The sequence below is a fragment of the Notechis scutatus genome, chromosome 5 (genome assembly GCF_049901735.1).
Source record: "Notechis scutatus isolate UNSWTSFEM ecotype Mainland chromosome 5, rNotScu1.2, whole genome shotgun sequence".
In the NCBI taxonomy this organism is placed as follows: Eukaryota; Metazoa; Chordata; class Lepidosauria; order Squamata; family Elapidae; genus Notechis; species Notechis scutatus.
The window spans coordinates 112,940,007-112,963,111 of record NC_142013.1 but is presented as its reverse complement, the minus strand read 5'-3'; the positions used below and the strand labels follow the sequence as shown (position 1 = coordinate 112,963,111).

General features: G+C 45.7%; 2 protein-coding genes across 3 annotated transcripts in view; one reads left to right on the top strand and one right to left on the bottom strand.

Annotated features, from left to right (window-relative positions):
* The window catches only part of NAA16 (N-alpha-acetyltransferase 16, NatA auxiliary subunit), a 49,962-nt gene extending 46,499 nt beyond the window's left edge, over nucleotides 1-3,463 (bottom strand). The window contains exon 1 of the mRNA XM_087967584.1: nucleotides 3,283-3,463. Within this exon, the coding sequence (XP_087823710.1) occupies nucleotides 3,283-3,336 (54 nt within the window). The 5' untranslated portion in view covers nucleotides 3,337-3,463. The remainder of the gene's footprint in view (nucleotides 1-3,282) is intronic.
* Nucleotides 3,464-7,248: 3,785 nt separating this feature from the next.
* On the top strand, nucleotides 7,249-22,527 carry MTRF1 (mitochondrial translation release factor 1). Of its 2 annotated transcripts, none has more exons than XM_087967594.1 (10): nucleotides 7,249-7,374; nucleotides 9,186-9,609; nucleotides 11,535-11,626; nucleotides 13,564-13,645; nucleotides 15,315-15,422; nucleotides 15,515-15,687; nucleotides 16,453-16,570; nucleotides 17,865-18,001; nucleotides 19,936-20,034; nucleotides 22,334-22,527. In XM_087967594.1, the coding sequence occupies exons 2-10, from the start codon at nucleotides 9,201-9,203 to the stop codon at nucleotides 22,454-22,456; spliced, it is 1,341 nt and encodes a 446-aa protein (XP_087823720.1). In that variant the 5' UTR covers nucleotides 7,249-7,374; nucleotides 9,186-9,200; the 3' UTR covers nucleotides 22,457-22,527. The 2 variants fall into 2 exon arrangements, with proteins under 2 accessions (XP_087823720.1, XP_087823721.1); XM_087967595.1 differs by lacking the exon at nucleotides 7,249-7,374 and adding an exon at nucleotides 7,905-8,002.
* Nucleotides 22,528-23,105: the final 578 nt, after the last annotated feature.

Here is a 23,105-nt window from a genome sequence, read left to right as displayed (position 1 = left end):
ATTTTGGGGCAGACAGCTGACCAACAATTGACCGTGAAGAGCAAAATCTAGCATTGCAAAGTATTTCTGCAAAATCCTTCAAAAGTAGGCAACCCACTAGAGGTGTTGCTGGAACTTACAACCCACAACGGAGCCCAACATTTCATTTGTTCCAGTTTTGCCCCGTTTTATGATATTTTTGGCCTCAAGTCGGTAAGTGGATCGCTGCCATTGATGAGTTACTAACTTAGTTGTCAAGTGAATCTGGCTTCCCCCGTTGATTGTCGAAAGGGGACACACACACCTGGGACAATGCAACCATCATAAGTACATGCCAGTTGCCAAGCTTCCTAATTTTGATTACTTGACCAATGGGCGTGTGAAAAATAGTCATAAGTAATGAGGGATTCCTTGATGCTCTCTGAGCTGGTTGTTTTCTTGCAGATGTTTCCTGACCCAACTAGGTAACATCATCAGTGCTAGAAAGGAATGGTATTTGTGGAGAGGAGGAAGAGGAGGAGGAAAAGGAGGAAGAGGAAGAGAACTGTGGGTTCCTCAGTGCTCTCTGAGCTTGGTTATTTTCTTGCAGGCGTTTCATGACCCAACTGGGTAACATCATCAGTGCTAATAGCCTATCATCACTACTAGCACTGATGATGTTACCTAGTTAGGTCATGAAATGTCTGGAAGAAATCAAGCAAGCTCAGAGAGCACCAAAGGACCCCACAGTCCTCCTCCTCCCCTTCTTCCTCTCCATAATACCTTCTCCCTCCTAGCATTGATGATGTAACCTAGTTGGGTCATGAAACGTCTGCAAGAAAATAACCAAGCTCAGAGAGCACTAAGGAACCCACAGTTCGCCTCCTCTTCCTCCTCCTCCTCTTCACAATACCGTCTCCCTTCTAGCACTGATGACATTACCTAGTTGGGTCATGAAACGTCTGCAAGAAAACAACCAAGCTCAGAGAGTCCCAAGGACTCCCTCATTACAACCCTGGCCTACGAATATTCTCCTTCATTGGTCCTAAGTCCCTTTTTCTCAGTGCTGTTGTAACGCTGAACACTCAGTAAACGAATGGTCATAAGTCAAGGACTACCTGCAAACCCACATTGGGGTTTTGTTTGGGGGCCTGAGGAGAACAGAGGTCGGTGACCAGATATGGAGGAGGAAAGAATGGAAGGAAAGCAGGACTCGAAAGTGTGTTTATCCACAACAGCATCACATTTAGAATAGAATAGAGCAGGAAGGGACCTTGGAGGTCTTCTAGTCCAGCCCCTGCTCAAGCAAGAGAACCCATGCAATCTCAGACAAGTGGCTGTCCAGTCTCTTCTTAAAAGCCTCCAGTGATGGGTTTAATTTAAGCCCTTTTTAACTCCCACCCAGCAGGAGGAAGGCTACTTAAAAGCAGGTCAGCAAAGTCAGACCAATATTTTAACCTGCCTCGGATTCCCTTTCTAATGCAGCAGGGAGAAGATCAAAGATGGAGAGAAAGAGGGAGGGAGGATGGAGGGAGGGAGGGAGAGAAAAAAGAGGGAGGGAGGGAACAGAAAGAGAAAGAGAGGGGGAGAGAGAAAGAGAGAGAAGGGAAAGAGAGAAAGGAGGGAAGGTGAGAGAGAGGGGTTAGGAGAGACAGAGAAAGAGGAAAGGAGAAAGGAAGTGAGGAAGAAAGGAGGGAGAGAGGGGAAGGAGAGACAGAAGGAAGGAGGGAGGGAGGGAGAGAAAGAGGGAGAAGGGAAAGAGAGAAACTGGTTATGAGAGATGTGGAAAGAGAATGGAAGGGTGGGAAGCAGAGAGAAAAGGAGGGAGGGAGAGAGGGGAGGTGTAGAAAGAAAGAGGGAGGAAAGAAAAAGAGAAAGGAGGGAAAGAAAAGAGAGAGGGGGTTAGGAGGGAGAACGAAAGAAAGAAGGAAAAAGGAAGAGAAGGAAGGAAGGAGAGAGGGGAAGGAAAAACAGAAGGAGGGAGGGAGGGAGAAAGGGGGAGAGAGAAAGAGGGAGGAAGGGAAAAGAGAGGAGGGAAGGAGAAAGAGAAAGAGAGAGAGAGAAGGAAGGAGAGACAGAAGGAAGAAGAGACAGAAGGAAGAAGAGAGAGAAAGAGAGGAGGGAAGGAGTAAGAAAGGAAGGAAGAGAGAAGCAGAGAGTGAAGGAGGGAGGGAGAGGAATGGAGGGAGAGGTGAAGAGAGAGAAGAGAGGAGTAAGAAAGAAAGGAAGAGAGAAGCAAAGAGAGAAGGAGGGAGGGAGAGGAATGGAGGGAGAAGCGGGGGTGAGAGAAGAGAGAGAAGGAGTATGAAGAAAGGAAAGAGAGAGAAGCAAAGAGAGAAGGAGGGAAGGAGAGGAATGGAGGGAGAGCGGGAGGTGTAGAGAGAAAGAGAGGGAAGGAGTAAGAAAGAAAGGAAGAGAGAGAGAAGCAAAGAGAGAAGGAGGGAAGGAGAGGAATGGAGGGAGAGAGCGGGAGGTGTAGAGAGAAAGAGAGGAAGGAGTAAGAAAGGAAGAGAGAGAGAAGTAAAGAGAGAAGGAGCGAAGGAGAGGAATGGAGGGAGAGAGCGGGAGGTGTAGAGAGAAAGAGGGACGAAGGAAAAGAGAAAGGGGGAGAGAGAGAAAAGAGAAGGAAGGAGAGAGAGAGTAGAAAGGAGAGAAAGAAAGAAAGAAAGAAAGAAAGAAAGAAAGAAAGAAAGAAAGAAAGAAAGAAAGAAAGAAAGAAAAAAGAAAGAAAGAAAGAAAGAAAGGCCTGCTAATGGATGGACCAAGACTGCAGCCTCTCCCCCCAAATCCTATCTCTCGATCCTATCCTTCCCCCGGCCCCTTCCGAGCCCGGCAAGGCAGGCAGCCCAGACCTCAAAGCCCGCCAGTCTCTTGGTTGGGGGGGAGAGGGCGAAGGGCCTTCCCCCTCAAAAGAGGGTCCCAGAGACAGACACCCCCTCCCCTTAGCCCCCTGCCTGGCCAAGCGGGCGCAGGAGAGGCTGGCAGGGAAGGGGAGGAGGAGGGGGCGCCTGGTTGGAGCCCCAGGGCCCCGGAGGGGAGGGAGGGAGAGAGGGGGGCGGTTGCGGGCAGAGGGAGGGGGCGTCTGCTTTTTTGCAAGGACAAAGGGCCGCCCCTCCCCCTTCCCCCTTTTCCCGGGGTGTGTGTGGGGCTCATGCATGGCTGCGAAGGAGGCGCGGCCCCTTCCGGGAGCTTTGGGGTGGGGTGGGGGCTCTTTGCAAGGCAGGGAGACCTTGGGGAGGTCGGGGGCTTGGAAAGACACCCACCCTCCCAGGTCTCTGGGGTGGGGGTACGTGGGGGGTGGGGGAGTCCCGGCTTGTAGCTCACCAAGATCCGCTTGAAAAGGTTGCTTTCCTTAGGCGGCAGCGGCGCGGAAGGCATGGTGGCCCCCTTTTCTTTTTCTTTTTGAAGCCCCCGCCGCCGCCCCCGGCCCCCACTCCGGCCCGGGGCTCGGCCAGCCCGGCTCGGGGCTTCGGGCTTCGGGGCTCGTGCACGGGACGCCCCCGCGTGCACGGGCTTCCACCCCCCCCCCCCACGCGCGCGCGCTCGCTCCCGGATTTCCCTCCCGCGCGAGCGAGCGAGCGAGCTAAAGCGCCTTCGCCCGCGAGCGCCGCCTTGCAAAAGCCAGGAGACACTAGCAAAACCCACCACCGCCCCCGGGCCCCCGCGCGTAAAACTTGCGCTTCCGGGAGCTGATTTTGGTTTTTTTCCCCTTATGAGTTTTTGCAACACACAGACACCCGCAGACACACACACACACACACACACAAACAAACAAACATATATACAATCGCCTGGCTAGGATCTGGGGCGAGGAGCTTCGGGGGAGCAAGTGGGCACAGCCTGGTTTAAGAGGAATCCGTCCATCGGAAGGGATAAAGGAGGAGATTTTTGGAGCTCGGGGTTGGCGTGAGAGAGGTCCTTGGTGCATCCTCAGGGCCAGAAGAAATTGGGGGGGTTGGGTGGAGAGGACGGGAAGAACGGGAGGAGGAGGAGGAAGAAAAAGTAGAACCTGGCAGATGGTACAGGACAATAATAAAAACGAGGACAAATAGGCTGAAAAACTGCTTCTATCCCAGGGCAGGAGCTCTGTTGAATTCTGCTGTATAGTGCAGTGTTGGTGTGGTGTCGGGGGTTTCCGGTTCAATGTGTGGAAGGTGAAGGATGCGTGTTTGTGTTTATTTTCATGGCCATGATGTGCATGGAAGATGGTGTTTGATTTCCTTGTACGAGGTGCAAGGACGATAAAGTAAACTAAACTAAAGGTCACAAAAAGGAGATCATGTGAGCCGGGGATTTTGCAACCGTCAATAAGTACATGCCAGTTGCCAAGTGTCTGTATTTTGATCACGTGACTGTGGGGACGATCAGAACTGAAGAAGCTTCTCGGAGGACAAGCGAAACCGTCTTCAAGGGAAAAAAAACCAAGAAAGTCCAGTTGCCTCTTGAAAAAGCAGCTTTGGGACAACCATGACCTGGAGGACTGAGAATGTTTAGCTTCTCGTGGAGGAGGAGGAGGAGGAGAAGGAGAAGAAGGAGGAGGAGGAGGAGGAGGAGGAGGAGGAGGAGGAGGAGGAAGGAGGAGAAGGAGGAGGAGGAGAAGAAGAAGGAAGAAGAAGAGGAAGAAGGAGGAGGAGGAGGAAGAGGAGGAGAAGAAGGAAGAAGAGGAAGAGGAAGAAGAAGAGGACAACTGTAGGGTCCTTGGTGCTCTCTGAGCTTGCTTGTTTTCTAGCACATGTTTCATGACCTATCTAGGTAACCTCATCAGTGCTAGAAGGGAGTGGGGTTTGCATGGAGGAGGAGGAGGAGGAAGAAGAAGAAGACAACTGTGGGGTCCTTGATGCTCTCTGAGCTTCCTTTTCTTGCACACGTTTCATGACCCAACCAGGTAACCTCATCAGTGCTAGAAGGGAGTGAGGTTTGCGGAGAAGAGGAGGAAGAGGGAGGATAAGGAGGACATCACCAGCACTGATGAGGTTACCTAGTTGGGTCATGAAACGTCTGCCAAAAAAACCGAGCAAGCTCAGAGAACACCAAGGACCCCCTCAATCTGAATAGAGCTTGGAGGTCTTGTAGTCCAACCCCCTTAGACCATTTCAGACCAGTGGCTGCCCAGTCTCTTCTCAAAAACCTCCAGTGATGGATCACAACTCACAACTTCTGAAGGCAAGCTGTTCTACACACACCCAGAAAGAAGCATCCTTCTTCACCCTCCCATCAATTTCTTTTTCCCCCAAAGGAAAGACTGAACAACCATTTTCTTGCCCTCCCAAGGGTGCATTTCCCCCCCGCCCAAAAGGCCACTGGACTTTCTTGGTTTTTTTTCTTCCTTGAAGACGTTTCGCTTCTCCTTCGAGAAGCTTCTTCGGTTCTGGCTGGATGGTGGGGCATGGAAGAGCTGAAGAAGCTTCTCGGAGGAGAAGCGAAATGTCTTCAATGAAAAAACAACAACAAGAAAGTCCAGTGGCCTCTTGGAGAAAAAAAAAAAGCACCTTTGAGGTAACCTTGACCTGGATGGCTGAGAATCCCCAAAGACGTTTCCTTGGGATGCTTTAAGGACTCCTGACTTGAGCAGTGTTGTGATTTGCTGGCAGCAGGTGAGGACGGCTGAGGTCTCGGAAAGCGAGGACTCAGGTGAGGGGCCTGCGTGGGATGCAGGGATGGGGCCAGGACCATCAGGGAGTGGAGTGCTGCCTTTGGAGATGGTGGAAGCTGGCAGCAGCAATGAAGAGGCCACCGAGGAGCCTGTGCCCAGTGCGCACAGGGCTGCTTGAAGGAAAGAGCAGCTGCAGCAGCATGGGCGACTCAGGAGTAAGGCTGGAAGGTAATGCCCCCTTAAGGGATAAAAGCCAGCTGAGAAACTGCAGCTCTTTGCAGAAGGCAAAGAAGTTTGATACTTGAGCCTGGTGGACGTTAGACTATCTGAGTTAGACACACATGTATACCACCAGAGGGATTGACCATTCAAAAAATAATGCGCTGTGCCAAGTTTACAAGAGAAAGAGGAATCTGACCATGACAAGGTGTGGGGAAAATGGTATGACTGGATTGAGCAAAGACAGATTGGTGGATAGATAAATGGGTTGTAAATAAATTGGGATAAAGCACTAGATAAGTTAATGATTTATATATCCGCAAACTCTCTATATTTGTAAACAATGCACAAAATACTAGTATAAGATGCATGTCACAAACTGTTGATCTTATAAAATTTATTTTGTTGTTTGTCTTTTTTAAATTATAAAAGATTAATAAAGTTTGAAAAATAAGAAGATCTGAGTTGGTGTTTGGAGACTCTTTGATTTATTGCTTAGTAACTTTATCTGGTGTTCTTGGCAGCCTTGCAAAAACTTGGCCAGGCTCTTCCTTATCGGAGCTAATTAGTTGGAAGCAGCCTTTTACCTGTGAAGAAAGAGGATTCGTAAATGAAACGTTAAAAGGTTGGGCTGGTACCTTTGTCTTGTGTTTACTCTCTGGGAACCAGGTTTGGGTCAGAACAGGTAGGGGGGTTGGACTAGATGACCTGCAGGCTCCCTTCCAACCCAGTGGTTCTATGCTTCTATGCCTTTGCTGGGTTCACACGACTGGTGGGGGATTCAGAAGGCTTCCTGTGGGTTGGGTTTCTTGGGAAGCCCTTTTCTTTGCAATGCCTTGAACCCGTTTTTATTTTGGGCGGGTGGGTGGGCAATGCAATGGCAGCTCTGGGCTTGGCTGGATGGGATGGGGTACCCACCACGTTGAGGCAAAGATTGGTCCCATGTCTAGGCTCCAAACTTGCTAAAACGGGGTTGGATTTCTTTGCCGCTCCCCCTTTCCTAGGTTTACACAACACACAACTCTCTAGCTTGGAAGTTTTGGTTGCCATGATGTAAAAAAAAGATGCCGAGACTCTAGAAAGAGCGCAGCGAAGAGGCTAAAACGTATGAAGAACGGTTGCAGGAATTGGGCATGTCTAGTCTGATGAAAAGAAGGAGTAGGGGGGACATGATAACAGTGGCCCAATATTTGTGGGGCTGCCTATTCTCTAAAACAGTGGTTAGTGTTTTTTTAAAAACAACACTAGTTCACATCCATATTTATTACCGTTCAAAAAAAAATGAGATGCAGGGATGGAGATTTAAGAGAGGAGGATAAAAACTAAATTGCAAAATGTTGAGTCACAAAAAGAAAGTAAGGTAGGAAATTCCTCTCCACTTTTTAAAACCATACTGCTTTTGCATGCTTAAGGGTTCTTTGTAAGATTGCGGCATGGCAGAGGTTAAAACTCCAGCATCTCCCACTAGCCTTGTGGGAGTTGTAGTTCAGAACGAAAGGGCTGCTGGGAAATGTGGTTTCTCCCCCTACTTCCTTGCTTGGTCTTCTGCATTTTTCTTCTTTGAGCCAGCATTGGCTACCGTTGGATGTCTGCTTTTCTTCAAGGTGAGAGATGGGATTTTTCTTTTTTCTTTGCAAAAAATTAAAAGTTGCAAAAATTAAAGGTGGGATTTTTTTTATTTTTTTTTGCAAAAATTAAAGGGCCTGTTTGTCTGGATTTGCATTTTGCTTGCAAGCAGGCTAGGAGAAAAGGAGCATCCGTTTGCTGCGGCTGTTTTGGATTCGAACAGTGGATCTAGCAAGGCAGGAGCAAAAGTCATAGGTTTCCCAGGAATAAATTTAGGAAGGAACAGCCTCGCTTTGCAATAAACTGTAAAGGGGGAATCTGAAGGTTTCTCTGCTCTGAAAACGCAGCTCTTGCGTTTTGCAGCTTTCTTCAGTTTGTTTGGTTTGAGCCTTGCTCACTTAGAAGGGTTGTCAGAAGGAACCTCTCCGAAAGACCTTGGGGTTGAACGCAAGCTATTTTATGCCATTTGCAAATAACCCTGGGAAGGAAAGAGGCCCTGAAAAGAAAAGAAACTCTGCTATTTTTTTTGTTGTTGTTGTTTAATTTTTATGTCACAAAATCATCCCATGTAACTCTTACGGGGTGCACTGATGATATTCGCTAGTTTGGTAATGAAACGTCTGCAAGAAAACTACCAAGCTCAAGAGAGCACCAAGGACCCTGCATGTAACTTCTGGCTAGAAATGTTTACTTACAATTTCAAAGTTACATAAAAGAGAAGGATTGTATTGATTGGTTATTTTTTAGTACAAAACTTATTGTAACTGTGTTTCAGATGTTCAGGTAGTACAAATTTCCCTAGCCTGGTTCCACTGGCTTCAAATTTCATAATAATTATTCTAATTTACTATGGCAAGAATTCACTGAAGGCACCAGGCTAGAATGGAAGAGGCCATGAGTTTTAGTCCTGCCTTAGACATCAAAGTTGACTGTGTGACTTTGGGCCTGTTAATGATTCGTGGCCCTTCCCACCTCATGGCTGTTCTTTGTCACCTTGGGTTGTTTGTAAAAATAATGACATGGAATCTGGATGGATGGATGGATAGAGGGAGGGAGGGGCAGAGAGAGAGAGATGATAGATGATAGATAGATAGATAGATAGATAGATAGATAGATAGATAGATAGATAGATAGATAGATGATAGATTAGAGAGAGACATACATAGATGATAGGTGATGGATGGATAGATAGGTGATAGAGAAGATAGATGGGAGGACAGATAAATAGATGATAGAGAAGATAGATGGATGGATAGAAGATAGATTAGAGAGACGTACATAGATAATAGATGATGGATGGATAGATGATAGAGAAGATAAATGGGAGGATAGATAAATAGATGATAGAGAAGATAGATGGATAGAAAATAGATGAGAGAGAGAGACGTACATAGATGATAGATGGATAGAAAAGATGGGAGGATAGATAAATAGATGATAGAGAAGATGGATAGATAGAAGATAGATGAGAGAGAGACATACATAGATGATAGATGATGGATGGATAGATGATAGAGAAAATAGATTGGAGGATAAATAGATGAGAGAGAAGATGGATAGATAGAAGAGAGAGAGACGTACATAGATGATGGATAGATGATAGAGAAGATAGATTGGAAGATAAATAAATAGATGAGAAAGAAGATGGATAGATAGATAGAAGATGGATGGATGGATGGATAGATAGATAGAGATAGATAGAAGATAGCTGGCTGGATGGATATATAGATGATAGATTAGCGACATAGATAGAAGATGGATGGATGGATAGAATAAATGATAGACAGACAGACAGATACCATCAAAAGAAATGGATGAAAAATGGTATGGTTTTATTTGTGTATTCCAGAAGGTTCCACCCGAGATGAAACCTCACCAAGCGAGCCCCATGGTTAGATTACTCTTTCGCAAATGCTTCAAGTATCACCGGAGTTGCCCTCTTCCATCTCTTGCTAAAAAAAGCCCTCTTTGGACGGAGCTGAACTCCCTTCGCCACAGCTGTAGGAGCAGGACCGTTACATCTGCGAGGACCTTCCATGCCAGCCCCAGGGCTTTGGGAAAGCTCTGGGACAGCGTCCCCCTGCAGGCATATTTACAGACTTTGGAGCAAGAATATGAAAGGATCGATTCGCTGCTCAGCACCTGCTCCGTGAACGAATTTAAGGAAAAGGACCTCAGCCTACGACGGGCTAAATTATTCCCCTTGGTGCAGGCGTTTCAACAAATACAAGAGGCCAAAAAACAAATCCAGGAACTGGAGAAAATGTGTACAGGTATGTTATTTGTCAGGATTCCGGCAGTTGCCCTGTGATAACCCAGGAGGGAATACAAAAGCAACAAAGTCACAAAAACAGGTGAAGTCCCTTTAATTCCTTCAACTTGGCTTCAAAGGTCCAAATATCATTGACTGGAGAGAAAAAAAACTCCCCCACAAACAGTTGCGAAAAGGAAGAAATGCCATTCAAACTCAAAATACATATAAATTATAGATAGAAAAAACAACACAAACCACACTGAAGCAATTAATGAGACAAGGCAGGATAAGGGCTTGAAGACGTCCACAGATATCGAAATACACACTGGGAAGGACGCCAGAACTCAGATAAGAACTGTAAGACTAGAATTATTTCATGCTTTGCTTCCAGCACTGGCCCATGAGCAGTTTGTCCTTTTAAACAGTCTTCACAGCTGTAGCCCAGGAAGGGGATCAGGGCCCTTTCCTCCCCCATAGACCATGCCATTCACGTTTCTCCCTTATCTGCTCCTCCCTGTGTGCCCTCGGATGAAGAGAGGATGGGCCTGGGTCTTCTTCTGAATGCCCAGCCGGCCTGTGCCCTTCCCCAGCTTCCTCCACAACCTCCGGAGCCACACTTCCACTCCCTGTCGGCTGTTCCTCCTTGGCTGTTCCTCCTCTCCCTCGGAGTCAGACTCCAACAGAGGCATGACATGCCCTAATTAAATCATGAGCTTCGAACCAAGCTTCAAAAACTTCAAATGATTTATTAGGAGCAAACATGTCGTCATGACCTGAATGAAGCTGATTCTGAGACAAGTAATTCACTATCACCTATGACCCTGTTTCCTCCCCATCCCTCTGGGTGTGTCATAATTCATATTCTCCAACGAAAGCTGAGCATCATCAATCCTGTTCTCCAATTAGGGATTCCGGTAGCTTAGTTACAATCTTTGCAAGATAAGAATGGAATGCACTTTTGGTTTTAAACTGCCGCACTGCTCCTTCCAATTTCTCTCACCTCTCCCCATTCATGGCAACTCTAAAACAGGCATAGAAATGTTTTATGAGTTGACATTATACAGGTAATCCTCAATTTAACGACCTCCATTGAGCCAAAAATTCTGTTGTTAAGCGAGACATTTGTTAAGTGTGTTTTGCAACCATTTTACCGTTCTCGCTCAAGTTGTTAAGTGAATCACAGTGGAGTGGAGACGTTAGTAACACAGTGGTTCAATGAATCTGGCTTCCCCATGGAATTTCCTTGTCAGGTTGTAACATTGCAACTGTCGTAAATATGAGTCAGGTCTCAAGCGTCTGAATTTTGATCATGGGGATGCTGCAGCAGTCACAAGTGTGAGAAACGGTCCTGAGTCACTTTTTTCGGTGCAGTTGTAACTTTGGACGGTCACTAAATGAACTGTCAAGGTTCCAACTGACGATCTCCTAACGCTAAACTTTATCGAGTACGTCATTTTGGCACAGCACGAAAGCAAAACTAGCTCTGGCTAATTCCCGCGCTATTCAGTATAATTAAAGCATGCTCCCTCTTATTCCTTGTCCAATGAAATGTCACAATATTGTTCTGAGAAAATGTCTTGAAAGTCTGGCAACCACCTGATGAAGTGACCTTGGTTCTTACAGCCTGACTCCTTGAGGTTTAAAATCCACGCTCCAATTCCCCCTTTCTTCCTCCCACCATAGTTCATTGGCAAGCTGAGAAGCAGTCAAAGTGAAAGCAGCATGAGTACGTTTCGAAGCTCGATGTGAACCGTTATAAGTTGAGGACTGCCTGTATAGAGCTCCCTCCCATTTTTTATTGGCCCTCACTTTGGGGAAACGCCATGATTTCTTTGCTTCCGTTACATCTGAGGGAACCATCGCCAATATCTGAATTTCAGATGTCCGGTATAATTTACTCTTCTCTTTTCAGTTTTTTTTTTTCATTTTGCCGTTTTATTACAGAGCTAACTCAATCAGAAGAGAAACCTCTGCTAGAACTTGCTACAGAGGAGAAGGAAGGTATGAACCAGAGGATTAGAGCACTGTATCTAGAGGTGAGCAGAATCCAGCTGCATCAAGCTGTTGTGGTCTGTGTTTATCAAGATCTTGTCTATGGAGATCCTCAGTCCTCCAAGTCATGGTTGTCCCAAAGGTGCCTTTTTCAAGAAGCAACTGGTCTTTCTTTGGTTTTTCCTTGAAGATGTTTTGCTTCTCATCTAAGAATCTTCTTCTTCTTCTTCTTCTTCTTCTTCTTCTTCTTCTTCTTCTTCTTCTTCTTCTTCTTCTTCTTCTTCTTCTTCTTCTTCTTCTTCTTCTTCTTCTTCTTCTTCTTCTTCTTCTTCTTCTTCTTCTTCTTCTTCTTCTTCTTCTTCTTCTCCTCCTCCTTCTCTTCTTCTTCCTTCTTCTTCTTCTTCTTCTCCTCCTCCTCCTTCTCCTCCTCCTTCCTCTTCTTCTCCTCCTCCTCCTCCTTCTCATTCTTCTTCTTCCTCCTCTTCTTCTTCTTCTTCTTCTTCTTCCTTCTCCTCCTCCTCCTCCTCCTTGATGAGAAGCTAAACATTCTCAGTCCTCCAGGTCATGGTTATCCCAAAGGTGCTTTTTCAAGAGGCAAGTGGACTTTCTTGGTTTTTTCCTTGAAGACGGTTTCGCTGGTCCTCCGAGAAGCTTCTTCAGTTCTGATCGTCCCCACAGTCACGTGATCAAAATACAGACACTTGGCAACTGGCATGTACTTATTGACGGTTGCAAAATCCCGGCTCACATGATCTCCTTTTTGTGACCTTTAGTTTACTCTATTGTCACTGCACCTCGTACAAGGAAATCAAACGCCATCTTCCATGCACATCGTGGCCATGAAAATAAACACAAACACGCATCCTTCACCTTCCACACATTGAACCGGAAACCCCCGACACCACACCAACACTGCACTATACAGCAGAACTCAACAGAGCTCCTGCCCTGGGATAGAAGCAGTTTTTCAGCCTATTTGTCCTCGTTTTTATTATTGTCCTGTACCGTCTGCCAGATGGTAATAGTTCAAAAAAAGGGTTCCCAGGATGAGATGGATCTTTGAGGATGTTTTGAACTTTCTTATGGTAGCAGGAGCTGTAAAGCTCTTCCAAAGAGGGGAGAGGGCAACCGATGATCCTCTGGGCAATGACATTAACCCTCTGGAGTGCTTTCCTATCTGCCACTGTGCAATTGGCAAACCATACAGAGGTGCAGTAAGTTAAGATACTCTCTATGGTGCAGCGGTAGAAGGTCACCAGCAGTTTTCCATTCATTGTTTGTTTCCTGAGAAGTCTCAGGTAGTATAATCTCTGCTGGGCCCTTTTGACCAGGGCTGCAATGTGAACCACCCTGGTCAGGTCCTCTTTTAGGGTAACACCCAGAAACCTAAAACTGGCCACTTGCTCCACTTGATCTCTATGGATAAGCAAGGGCTGGAGGTCTGATCTGTTCCTTCTGTAGTCCACTATCAGCTCCTTGGTCTTATTGGTGTTGAAGACCAAGTTATTGTCTCCACACCACGAAAGCAACCGGTCCACCTCATCTCGGTAGGCAGACTCGTCCTCCCCTGTTGTATCATCTGAAAATTTAGTAGTAGTATTACTCGCGTGAGTGAGAATGCAGTCATGCCCATAAAGAGTATAGAGTAAGGGACGCAACACACAACCCTGTGGTGTACCAGTAACAGTGTACCTTCTGACGAGTAAAGTCAACAGGGAAGCCCAATTCCCCTAATGCCTTAACAACTGCCGCGATTCACTTACTAACCGTGGCAAGAAAGGTCGTAAAACGGAGCAAAACTCATGGAACAAATGTTTCGTTTAGCAACAGAAAGTGTTGGGTTCCCTCCGTGGTCGTAAGTCTAAGACTTACCTGTAATTACGAAGGGGATTCTTAAGATCTGAAATGGAAGTTAGGAACGCCGTCGAAATTGGAGAGAGGATTATTTGTCAGCTGATGTTTTGTTTGTTGCTTTCTTCAGCTTTGTGAGAAGATCACGCCGAGAGACAAATACGACGAAAACAGCGTCCTTTTAGAAGTCACATCTGGCAGGACGACGGGAGGTGAGGCAAAAATATCATGACTTCAATGTTATTCTAAATTGAATTCCCGGCTTTGCGGAATTGATTTATTTTGTTGCATTCTTCACTTTTCCTCAGGTTTTTTCTTCTTTGCAATACATTTTTAATTTTTCCTTTCTTCTACAAACGTATCTGTCAGGTTTCCAAGTGATGAAATCCATTTTTTTTAAAAAAAGAGCAAAGTCCATCTTCTAAAACAAATTGTTTTATTTAGGAAAGCATCGAATTGGCAAGGTCTGTTGTAATTTCGGATCTGACACAACCCACAATTACATCATATAATCCTGGAAATTAGAAACAGCCCCCAAAAGTCACATTCCCCAATAGAAGTAAATCAACGTGGCCTGGTGTCATTAATTTCCACCTCCAAGTCTCAGCAGGGTCAGCTTTCGTTCCCACGGGAAGGAGAACCACTTAGCCTAAACAATCTCTGTATTTCCACTCCTCCCCCCTTAGGAATGTGGCATGCCCGAAACCCCTCTCCCCATAACCGGCAAAGAGAAAGAAAGAAAAGGAATATATAATAAGGCTAAATAAATGGCTATGCATATGTCAATTTCGGGCTTGACAATATCATTGTGTGAACAATGTGGTTACAGGATATTTTACATTTTAGAACAAACATGACAATGATTTCATATTGAAACTGTCATCTTGATAATTGATAGTCATACAAATTATCTATCCTGATTATTCCAAATTCCCATATGCTATTTTGATGTCAATCTCTTTATTCTTAACATCACTTCTTTTATTATGGTGACCCGGGACGTGGCACAAAGGCAACCCAGTCAGATAATCCGTAGGAGTCCCTTTATTAGCTCCAACTTTGCCCCCAATGTCCTGGTTACCTTCTGGGCTGGAGAAAAACTCTCCCAGGAACAGCCTTTGGCTGCAGAGAATCAAGTCCAAAACATGGTCAACAAAAACTGTAACTATAAGTCCAATCAAGGCAAAATGAGGTATTTAGTCCGGCAGGGCAGGAGCAAGAATTCCAGATGTGAAAGGCATGGTAGTAACTCAACATGGTTGGGAAGATGCCAGGAACACAGATAAGCAAAGTCAACACAAGATAAACTTACATTTGCTCCCAGCAGATGCCGCACTCAGTTTGCATCTCTTTTAAACTCTCATTCCCAGGTGTGGCTAATTAAGGGAATCAGGGCCCTTTCCTCCCCCTTAAGCCACACAACCCACCAGGGGTTGCGGCAGCTTGGAAACCAAAAGTGCATTCCATAAATGTTTTCAAAGATAGTAACTAGGTGACTGAAGTTTCTGCCGCGCAATATCTCACTGGAGAGCATGATTGATGACTCTGGGCTATGGATGTGTCCCATTGGAGAAAAATCCACGGGGTGGGGGAAAACCAGGTTCAAGGGTGACAATGAGTCGGCTACACCCAGGCAGTGCCGGACATGTTATCTCCCAATAAATCCTTTTGAAGTTTTGGAAGTTTGGCTCGAGGCTCATGATTTAATTGGGGTAACTGCTGGAATCCTGACACACGGTCATAAGTCTCTCTTTTCAGTGACATGGTTACTTCAAACGGTTGTAAGTCGAGGACAGCCTGCCTTGTCCTTTTTCGGGCTTGCAAGCTCTGGATTAAAAATATTGTTCAGACGGATATTTCGGAGGAATTTTTATGTTTCAGGCGACATTTGCCAGCAATTCACGAGAGAAGTCTTCGACATGTACCATAATTACGCAGAATACAAAGGCTGGACTTTTGAAATGACCAAGTACTGCCGAGCTGAGACGGGTAGGAGAAGCCCCTCACCCGGATATCTCCATGGGGGGGGGCCTCCCCCCACTTTCCTCCCGCCCCAAATGAAAGAGTTTTGCATTTTTCAGGGGGGCTCCACCATGCAGCGGCTCGGATCTTGGGAAGCCACGTCTACAAACGCTTGAAGTTTGAAGGAGGAACCCACCGGGTCCAGCGGATCCCTCAGACTGGATTGTCTTCGAGAATGCAGCGGATCCACACTGGCACCATGACGGTCATCGTGCTCCCTCTGTCTGAGGAGGTAGCCAGTTTCTTCACAGCTTTTAATTCTCTCTCTGTGCCTGTCTGTCTCCCGCTCTCTATCTCTCTTTGTCTCTCTCTGTTTGTCTGTCTTTCTCTCTCTGTCTCTCCCTCTCTGTCTTTATCTCTCTTTGTCTTTCTATGTCTCTCTCTCTCTCTCTGTGTGTGTGTTTCTCTCTGTCTTTCTCTCTCTTTGTCTTTCTGTCTATCTCTGTCTCTGTCTTTCTCTCTTTGTCTTTCTATGTCTCTCTCTTTCTCTCTTTCTCTCTATCTCTGTTTCTCTCTGTCTTTCTCTGTCTCTTTCTCTCTGTTCCTTTCTCTCCATCTCCATCTGTTGAATGCCACATGTAAGTTAGCAGCAAATCGATTATTTCCATAGCTGTGACTCTATCTTGCAAGATACTTCAAACGTTTCCATCTTTTAGAAGGAGAAATTCCATATATACCTGTTGCTGGATCTCCTTTTTCCCTCTCTCCCTTCCTTTATCCTTCCTCCCTATTTTCCTTTCATCCCTACTTTTCTGTATCCGTCTTCTTGTCTTATCTCGTCTTGTCCTTCCTCCCCCTTCCCTTCCCTCCCTCTCCTTCTTTCCTTCCTTCTTTCCTTCCTCCCTCCCTCTTTCCTTCCTTCCCTCGCACTCCTTCCTTCTTCCTTCTTTCCTTCCTTCCCTCTCTCTCCTTCCTTCCTCCTTTCCTCCCTCCCTTCCTCCCTTCCCATCCATCTATCCATCCCATAAAATTACACATCAGACTTCTCTTTCTCCAGGTAGAGATAAAAATCAACCCCAGTGATTTACGGATTGATACATTTCGAGCCAAAGGTGCTGGAGGGCAGCATGTTAATAAAACAGACAGTGCGGTTAGAGTTGTACACCTCCCTACAGGTATTTTTTTTTATCATTTCCTTATTTGCGTAATGTGTATAAATATCAATCCAATTCAACGTCCTAGCTTCTAATATTCTTAATAGGTGACTTTTTTTCTCTCTTAGACCTTAAGGTTTGCTATACTCCTTTACTTTTATTGTTCATCGCCTACATAAAATTTAACCTTTTGCTTTTCCCCAAGTTACGTTAAGACCAACGTTTTTGCCATGCTTCCTGATACAAAAAATACAATTCGATGGGAGAGGAAAAAAAAGGGATTTTTAAGCCCAAAGTAAAAGATATATAAATGGCAGATTTCATTCACCCTGTTTATGAAAAAGGACTTTGGGGTCAGGGGTGGGATGCAAATATGTTTACTACCGGTTCTGTGGGCGTGGCTAGGTGGAAGTGGCTAGGTGGGCATGGCCATGTGACTGGGTGGGCATGGCTTATTTTTGCAATACACACACACACACACACCTCGTGCATGCCTCTTCTTGCCTCCTGGGTGAAGCAGTAAGATAGCAAGGGGGATCCCGGCACAGCTGATCGTCAGAACAGCTGGTCATCAGAGGGAAAAAAAAGAAATATTGGTTCAGCCGAACCAGTAGCTTTTTTTTTACTACCGGTTCGCTTGAACCGGGCCGAACCAGTAGGATACCACCTGTTGTGGTTAGCCGGCGGCAGGTGCGGACGGCTGAGGAGAGCGAGGCCTCAGATGAGGGGCCAGGACCATTAGGGAGTGGACTGCTGCCTTCAGAGATTGTGGGGGCTGGCAGCAGCGATGAGGAGGTTCCCGAGGAGCCTGTGCCAAGTGTGCGTGCATGCAGGATTGCTCGGAGGAAAGAGCAGCTACAACAGCACAGGTGACTCAGGAGTAAGGCTGCAAGGTAATGGCCCCTCCTTCAAGAAGATAAAAGCCAGCTGTGAAACGAACGTACTTTGCAGAAGGCAAAGACGTTTTGAAACTCAGCCTCGTTGACATTCCAGTATCCCGAGTTTGTGTTTGAAGATTCTTATTTTGCAAGAAATATTTCTTATTGCTTGTCTGTTATCTTTTGGCAAGTCTTGCAGAGTTTGGCAAAGCTTGTAATTATCACAGCTAATTATTTTGTAAAAGCATTACAAGGTTTCTGTTCCTTTTGGATTGTGTTTGATTTGTTGGAAAAAGGCAACAAATCTGTGTTCTGTTGGGTCAGAACACCCCCATTGTTTGGGGTGTTAATTAAAGGGCAGAGTTAGTCTTGTTATCTCACCGGTTTGCAAAAATTCCTTGGTGGATGTCTGTGGGATCCTTTCTTTTCTTTGGAAGGGATCATGGTGGAATGCCAGCAGGACCGATCCCAGTTAACAAATAAGGAAACAGCGTTGCAAACCCTGAGAGAGAAGCTCTACCTACAGACGGTCATGAAAGACATAAACGAACAGCAAAGTACGAGGAAAGTGCAGGTAAGACCAAGAGGATGCCTCTGAATCAGTGTACCCAACTAGGTAACATTATCAGTGCTAGAAGGGAGGAGGGTTTGCAGAGGAGGAGGATTCTGAGCGTGATTGTTTCCTAGATGATGTTTCATGACCCAGCTACATCACATCATCAGTGTTAAAAGGATGTGGGGTTTGCAGAGAGGAGGAAGAGGGAGACTGTGGGTTCCTTGGTGCTTGGTGGTTTTCTTGCAGACGTTTTATGACCTAACTAGGTAACATTATCAGTGCCATAGGGGGATGGAGAGAGGAGGACGGGGATGGGGAGGAGAGGAAGAGGAGGACAACAACAATTGTAAGCTCCTTAGTGCTTTCTGAGCCTGATGGCTTTCTCGCAAACATTTTCATGACCCAACGAGGTAACATGATCAGTGCTGAAAGCGAGTGAGGTTTGCAGAGTGGAGGAGAAAGATAAGGGAGAAGGTGATGTCCTTGGTGCTCCTGAGCTTGGTAGTTCTCTTTGCAGACGTCTCCCTACCAAACTAGGTAACGTCATCAGTGCACATGCTGAGATGAAGAGGCTCATTTGACTCCGTAGAAGTGAGAGAGAAGGACACAGGGCAGCTTTGCTTCGGGAGAGTACATGCTTTGTAAGGGCCCTAGTCAGCCTCATGTAGTCCATACCAGATGCACACCCAAGGATTGTGCGGTGCGTTCCTGGTCCTGCCCCGTTCCAACTCACAGTGGCAAATGCCCAAACTCGTTTGTATGTTTTTCTTCCTGGCCATAAGACTGTTCTGACTTACGCTTCCCAAGCTCATGAAGCCGACTCCTCGTCCCGAGAAAACCCCTTTTATTGATGTTCAGAGTTTTGCAGTGTTAATTCAGCGCCACAGAAATAAACATAGATGGCTTATGCTTCATTTAACATCTTTATAAACATTAATAAGTAGATTTTACAAGCCAGTTGTAGATTTCTCCAACACGGAGCAAACTCAGACAGAAACATGTTGCAAGTAACTTCAGTAGCACAGAGAACAGAGGGAACCTCCAGTTTCACTTTAGTTCAGCAAGCAAGCAGAGGAGAGAAGCAGTTTCATTTCAATAGATAGACTCAGAGCTCAACATAGCTGCAGAGCAGTATAGAACCACCTCTGGACTACTTCTAGTTTCAGTTTCCAGCCTAGGCTACTCATTGGCTGACTTAGTTGTTATGCATATTCATTGGCTGATCAAGCTCTATTCCAGTGCATGAATATACTCTGACAATTTAGGTTAAAGTGAATTCCTCTCCAGCACAGTCCCAGCCAGCAGTCTTTCAAGAGATTTCACAACAGGCATGGAGAGTTGCCAGGCCAATATCTTCCAAACGCCACATTGTAACAGACAATACTTGGCAAGAAGTCAGAAACAGATCTTCACCCTAATGAATTGAACTAATTGTCTCCTGCAAAGCCCACTCCCCTTTTGTTCCTCTTTATTCCCTATGGGAGGGGCCATTCACCGTCCACCTGTGGCTTTACTCCCAAGTCGACCCTTGTTCCTTAGCTGTTCCCTTCTCCTGGCAGCTCTGTGCATGCGCACACTGGGAGCAGGCTCCAGCTGTTCTTCTTCCCCACTGATCTCTGACTCCAAAGGCAGCTGATAACTATTGGATGACCATGGCCCCATCTCTGCCTCTGACGCAAAGCCCTCGTCAGAGCCTTCCCCAGACTCTGGGACTGGCCCATGTTCCTCCTCAACCTCCTCACTGTCCGAGTCTGCCACCAGCTCCACTGGTGGCCCACAACAAAGACAGGCGAAAAAGTCATTCCTCATTTGGACTCCTTGCAACTGGGCTGAAATGTGAAGGTTTATTACCAGAAACTAAAAATGGCAAAATCCGTGGTGGAACACGCTACACAAAAGATTCGTCTGATAATTGTGTGTTAACAACTGTCTCACTGTTTCTTCTTTCGCAGTTAGGGTCAAGATCCCAGTCAGAGAGAATTCGCACGTACAACTTCAACCAAGATCGGGTGACTGACCATAGGATCTCTTATGAAGTCCGCGATATCAAGGTATTAATTCTAAAATAGGTGGGCAGATTCGTTTCGGCAACCAGTACCAGTTGTAGTTTATCCAAGGTACTACAAGGCTACATTTGAATTTATTACCCCTTTTTCGGATTTTGGGTGTGCTTTTAAACATGGCCTTAATTCAAAAGGTAGACCAGAACAATTGCACTGACAAACATTTGCATGAGCCACTGATAAACAGAATAACGAAGTAACAAGGGACCTTGGAGGTCTTCTAGCTCAGGGGTCGCCAACCTTTTGGACCCCAGGGACCCCAAACTCATAATTTTAAATCCTGGGGACCACTAATATGAATGTTGACTGACGGTGGCTTGCTGACATTGGTGGGAGAGAAAGACAGAGAGATCTGATCTAACCTCTCTCTCTCCCTCTCTCTCTCTCACACACACAGAGGCAGGGGTGGGATTCAAATTTCTTAACAACCAGTTCTGTGGGCGTGGCCTAATTTGTGGGTGTGGCATGATGGTCATGCGACTGGTGGGCATGGCTTGTATGTAAATATTATAAATATTTATGTAAATATAGAACTTTTTATAAAAAAAGAGCAACTTTTACCCAAAATCAGGCAAAGCAAGCAGATTGAGTTGCTCGCAGAATCAGATTCATTCAGAGATCTATCTATCTGCCATCGGCTAGCTCAGTCTGTCACATAAAATTTGCTAGCAAGCAAACTCACAAAATTAACTCACAACACACCATGCATGTAAATATTGAATTTTTTAATTAAAAAAAAGAGAGCAACTTTTACCCAAAATCAGGCAAAGCAGGCAGGCAGATTGAGTTGCTCACAGAATCGGAGATTCACTCATAGATCTATCTTTCCGCCATCGGCTACCTGAGTCTGCACTAAATAACAGAAGCTTCAGTCCTAAGGAAGGTCCAAAGATTAGCTAGAGAGCAAGAAATGCAACCATTTCCTGCTTTCTGGCTAATCTAAATCTCCCAGCACAGCAGAACAGCTGATGGTCAGGAAAAAAAAAAAAAGGAAAAATAGCAACTTAGCAGCCAAGTTTGCCGGGTAAGGAGTGAGTGGGCGGGGAAGGTTCCTGCGGCCCATGTGGGTGGCACAGCCTTGGGTTCCTGCGCAGCCTGGACTAATTGCTTTGGGGGGTGCTCTGGGAGTGAGATTTCTCTGCGGACCACCAGTAGGCCACAGACCACCAGTTGGCGACCACTATTCTAACTCCCCCTTCCGCTCAAACAGAATACCCTTGTGCCATTCCAGACGAATGGTTGTCCAATTTCCTCTTAAAAACATCCAGTGTTGGAGCACCCACAATTTCTGGTGGCAGGCTGTTCCATTGATTAATTGTCCTCACTGTTAGGAAGTTTCTCCTTAGTTCCAGGTTGCTTCCCTCCTTGAATAGTTTTCATCCTTTGCTTCTTGTCCTCCCTTCTGGTGCTTTGGAGGATAACTTGACCTCCCCCTCTTCTTTGGGGCAGCCCCTCAAATATTGGAACAAGCTTTTTTTCAAGCTTCTGATGGGTCGGATGTAAACGATGTAGCTGCTTTAAAGAGTCAATTCATTAAGAGTTATTTCGATTCTAAAGTGCAGCAACCGGGAAAGAAAAAAAAAGACGACCGCTCTGTGAGTAACAGAAAAGGATTGTCTTGTGATCTGAGGAGTGGCGCGGTCGCCCTAGAGGTGGAGCTCTAGCCTCACAATCAGTTCGATCCTAGGTAGAGGCAGGTATTTCTCTCTCTGGGCATGATGAGAATGTATCCGCTGAACAAAACTCCTCACTGGTGACAGGAAGGGCATCCGGCCAGTAAACACTCTGCTAGCTCCATCCAGTTGGTCAGACTCCACCCCACAAGGGATTGCAGGGTTGTTAAAGGATGATGATGATTGTCTTGTGGTCTGAAGTGTTATGCTAAGAATTGACTTGCAGGAGGCAGCCAATGACTGGTTTTTTTTGCAGCTGTTGTCTGCCTTCTAGTTGGCCAGGTAATGTTATAGCAGCACAAAAAATACAAATGTGAATAATTCTTCCCACCCCATCAGGTCTTGGCTGGAGAGGGGAGAGGACTTGTAACTTCACAGAGGAAGGAAAGTCACCGTAACATCTCAATTTTTCTAATAAGAAGTTGGAAAACAAGGATTAATTGTGTAATGAATAATAGACGTACATCATAAGATCTGAAGGGAATCATTTCATAGCCTTCTTGGCAAGTAGATTTTGGAGTATTGTGCTGGCCAGATCTGTCCAGATAAACGAAGTTTACTTTGATTGTCTCTGACCACAGTAACTCCTCCAAATGTTTCTTTTTGTTTGGTAGGAATTTTTAAACGGCAAAGAACATCTGGATAATCTAATCAGCAGCCTGCTGGAGGCTTCGCAGATGAAACTTCTGGCTGAGCAGTTGGAAAACAATTTGAAATCTCTGTCGGCAGGCTCCTGAATGGATGAATGAACTTTTTTTTAAAAAAAAAGCCCTTGTTGGTGAAAAATTAAAGAGAACTATTGAAGAAACACTAGTCCCTTTGTTTAATTTTATATTTGGTTAACACGGTCTCTGAGCATTTTCCAAATAAATAATCTACAATCCCCCCCCCCCACCGCTGTATGTAAAACGTGCACATAACTTCACAAAGAAGCAATTTCATTTGTGTTTAGTTCCAATTGGATTATCAGAGAGGACAAACAGATTTACCAGAAAGTGAAATAAGAACAAAATCATCATCACAAAATCTCTAGAACCATAAAGCCTACAAACTTGAAATTTGGCCCGTATGTTCCTCTTGGCTTCTAGGGGCTCACTAAGAAAGGATTTTTTGAAATGACCATCACAGCATTAGTATTTCCTATATTATTATTATTAACATGCTCTGATGCTAAGTTCTACTCTCCCTCCCCACCTGAAAAGAAATCTGTTCCAACTGCAGTTGAGCTAAGCCACGCCCAGGCTCCTTGCTGTCTCGTCCATGCTTACACAGAAAATACTGTTTCAGTTTCCAAACCGCCCTCAACTCACTCACACACTGACAGGACGTTAGCCAGATGAATACCGATGGATGCTAGTAGGCAGAGGCAGAATTCTCCCCCCCCCC

Coding starts and splice junctions, on each gene's coding strand:
- MTRF1 (XM_087967594.1), top strand. CDS start 9,201: ATGAAACCTCACCAAGCGAGCCCCATGGTTAGATTACTCTTTCGCAAA. Junction 9,610..11,534: donor ACTGGAGAAAATGTGTACAG/GTATGTTATTTG, acceptor GTTTTATTACAG/AGCTAACTCAATCAGAAGAG. Junction 15,688..16,452: donor TGCTCCCTCTGTCTGAGGAG/GTAGCCAGTTTC, acceptor CTCTTTCTCCAG/GTAGAGATAAAAATCAACCC.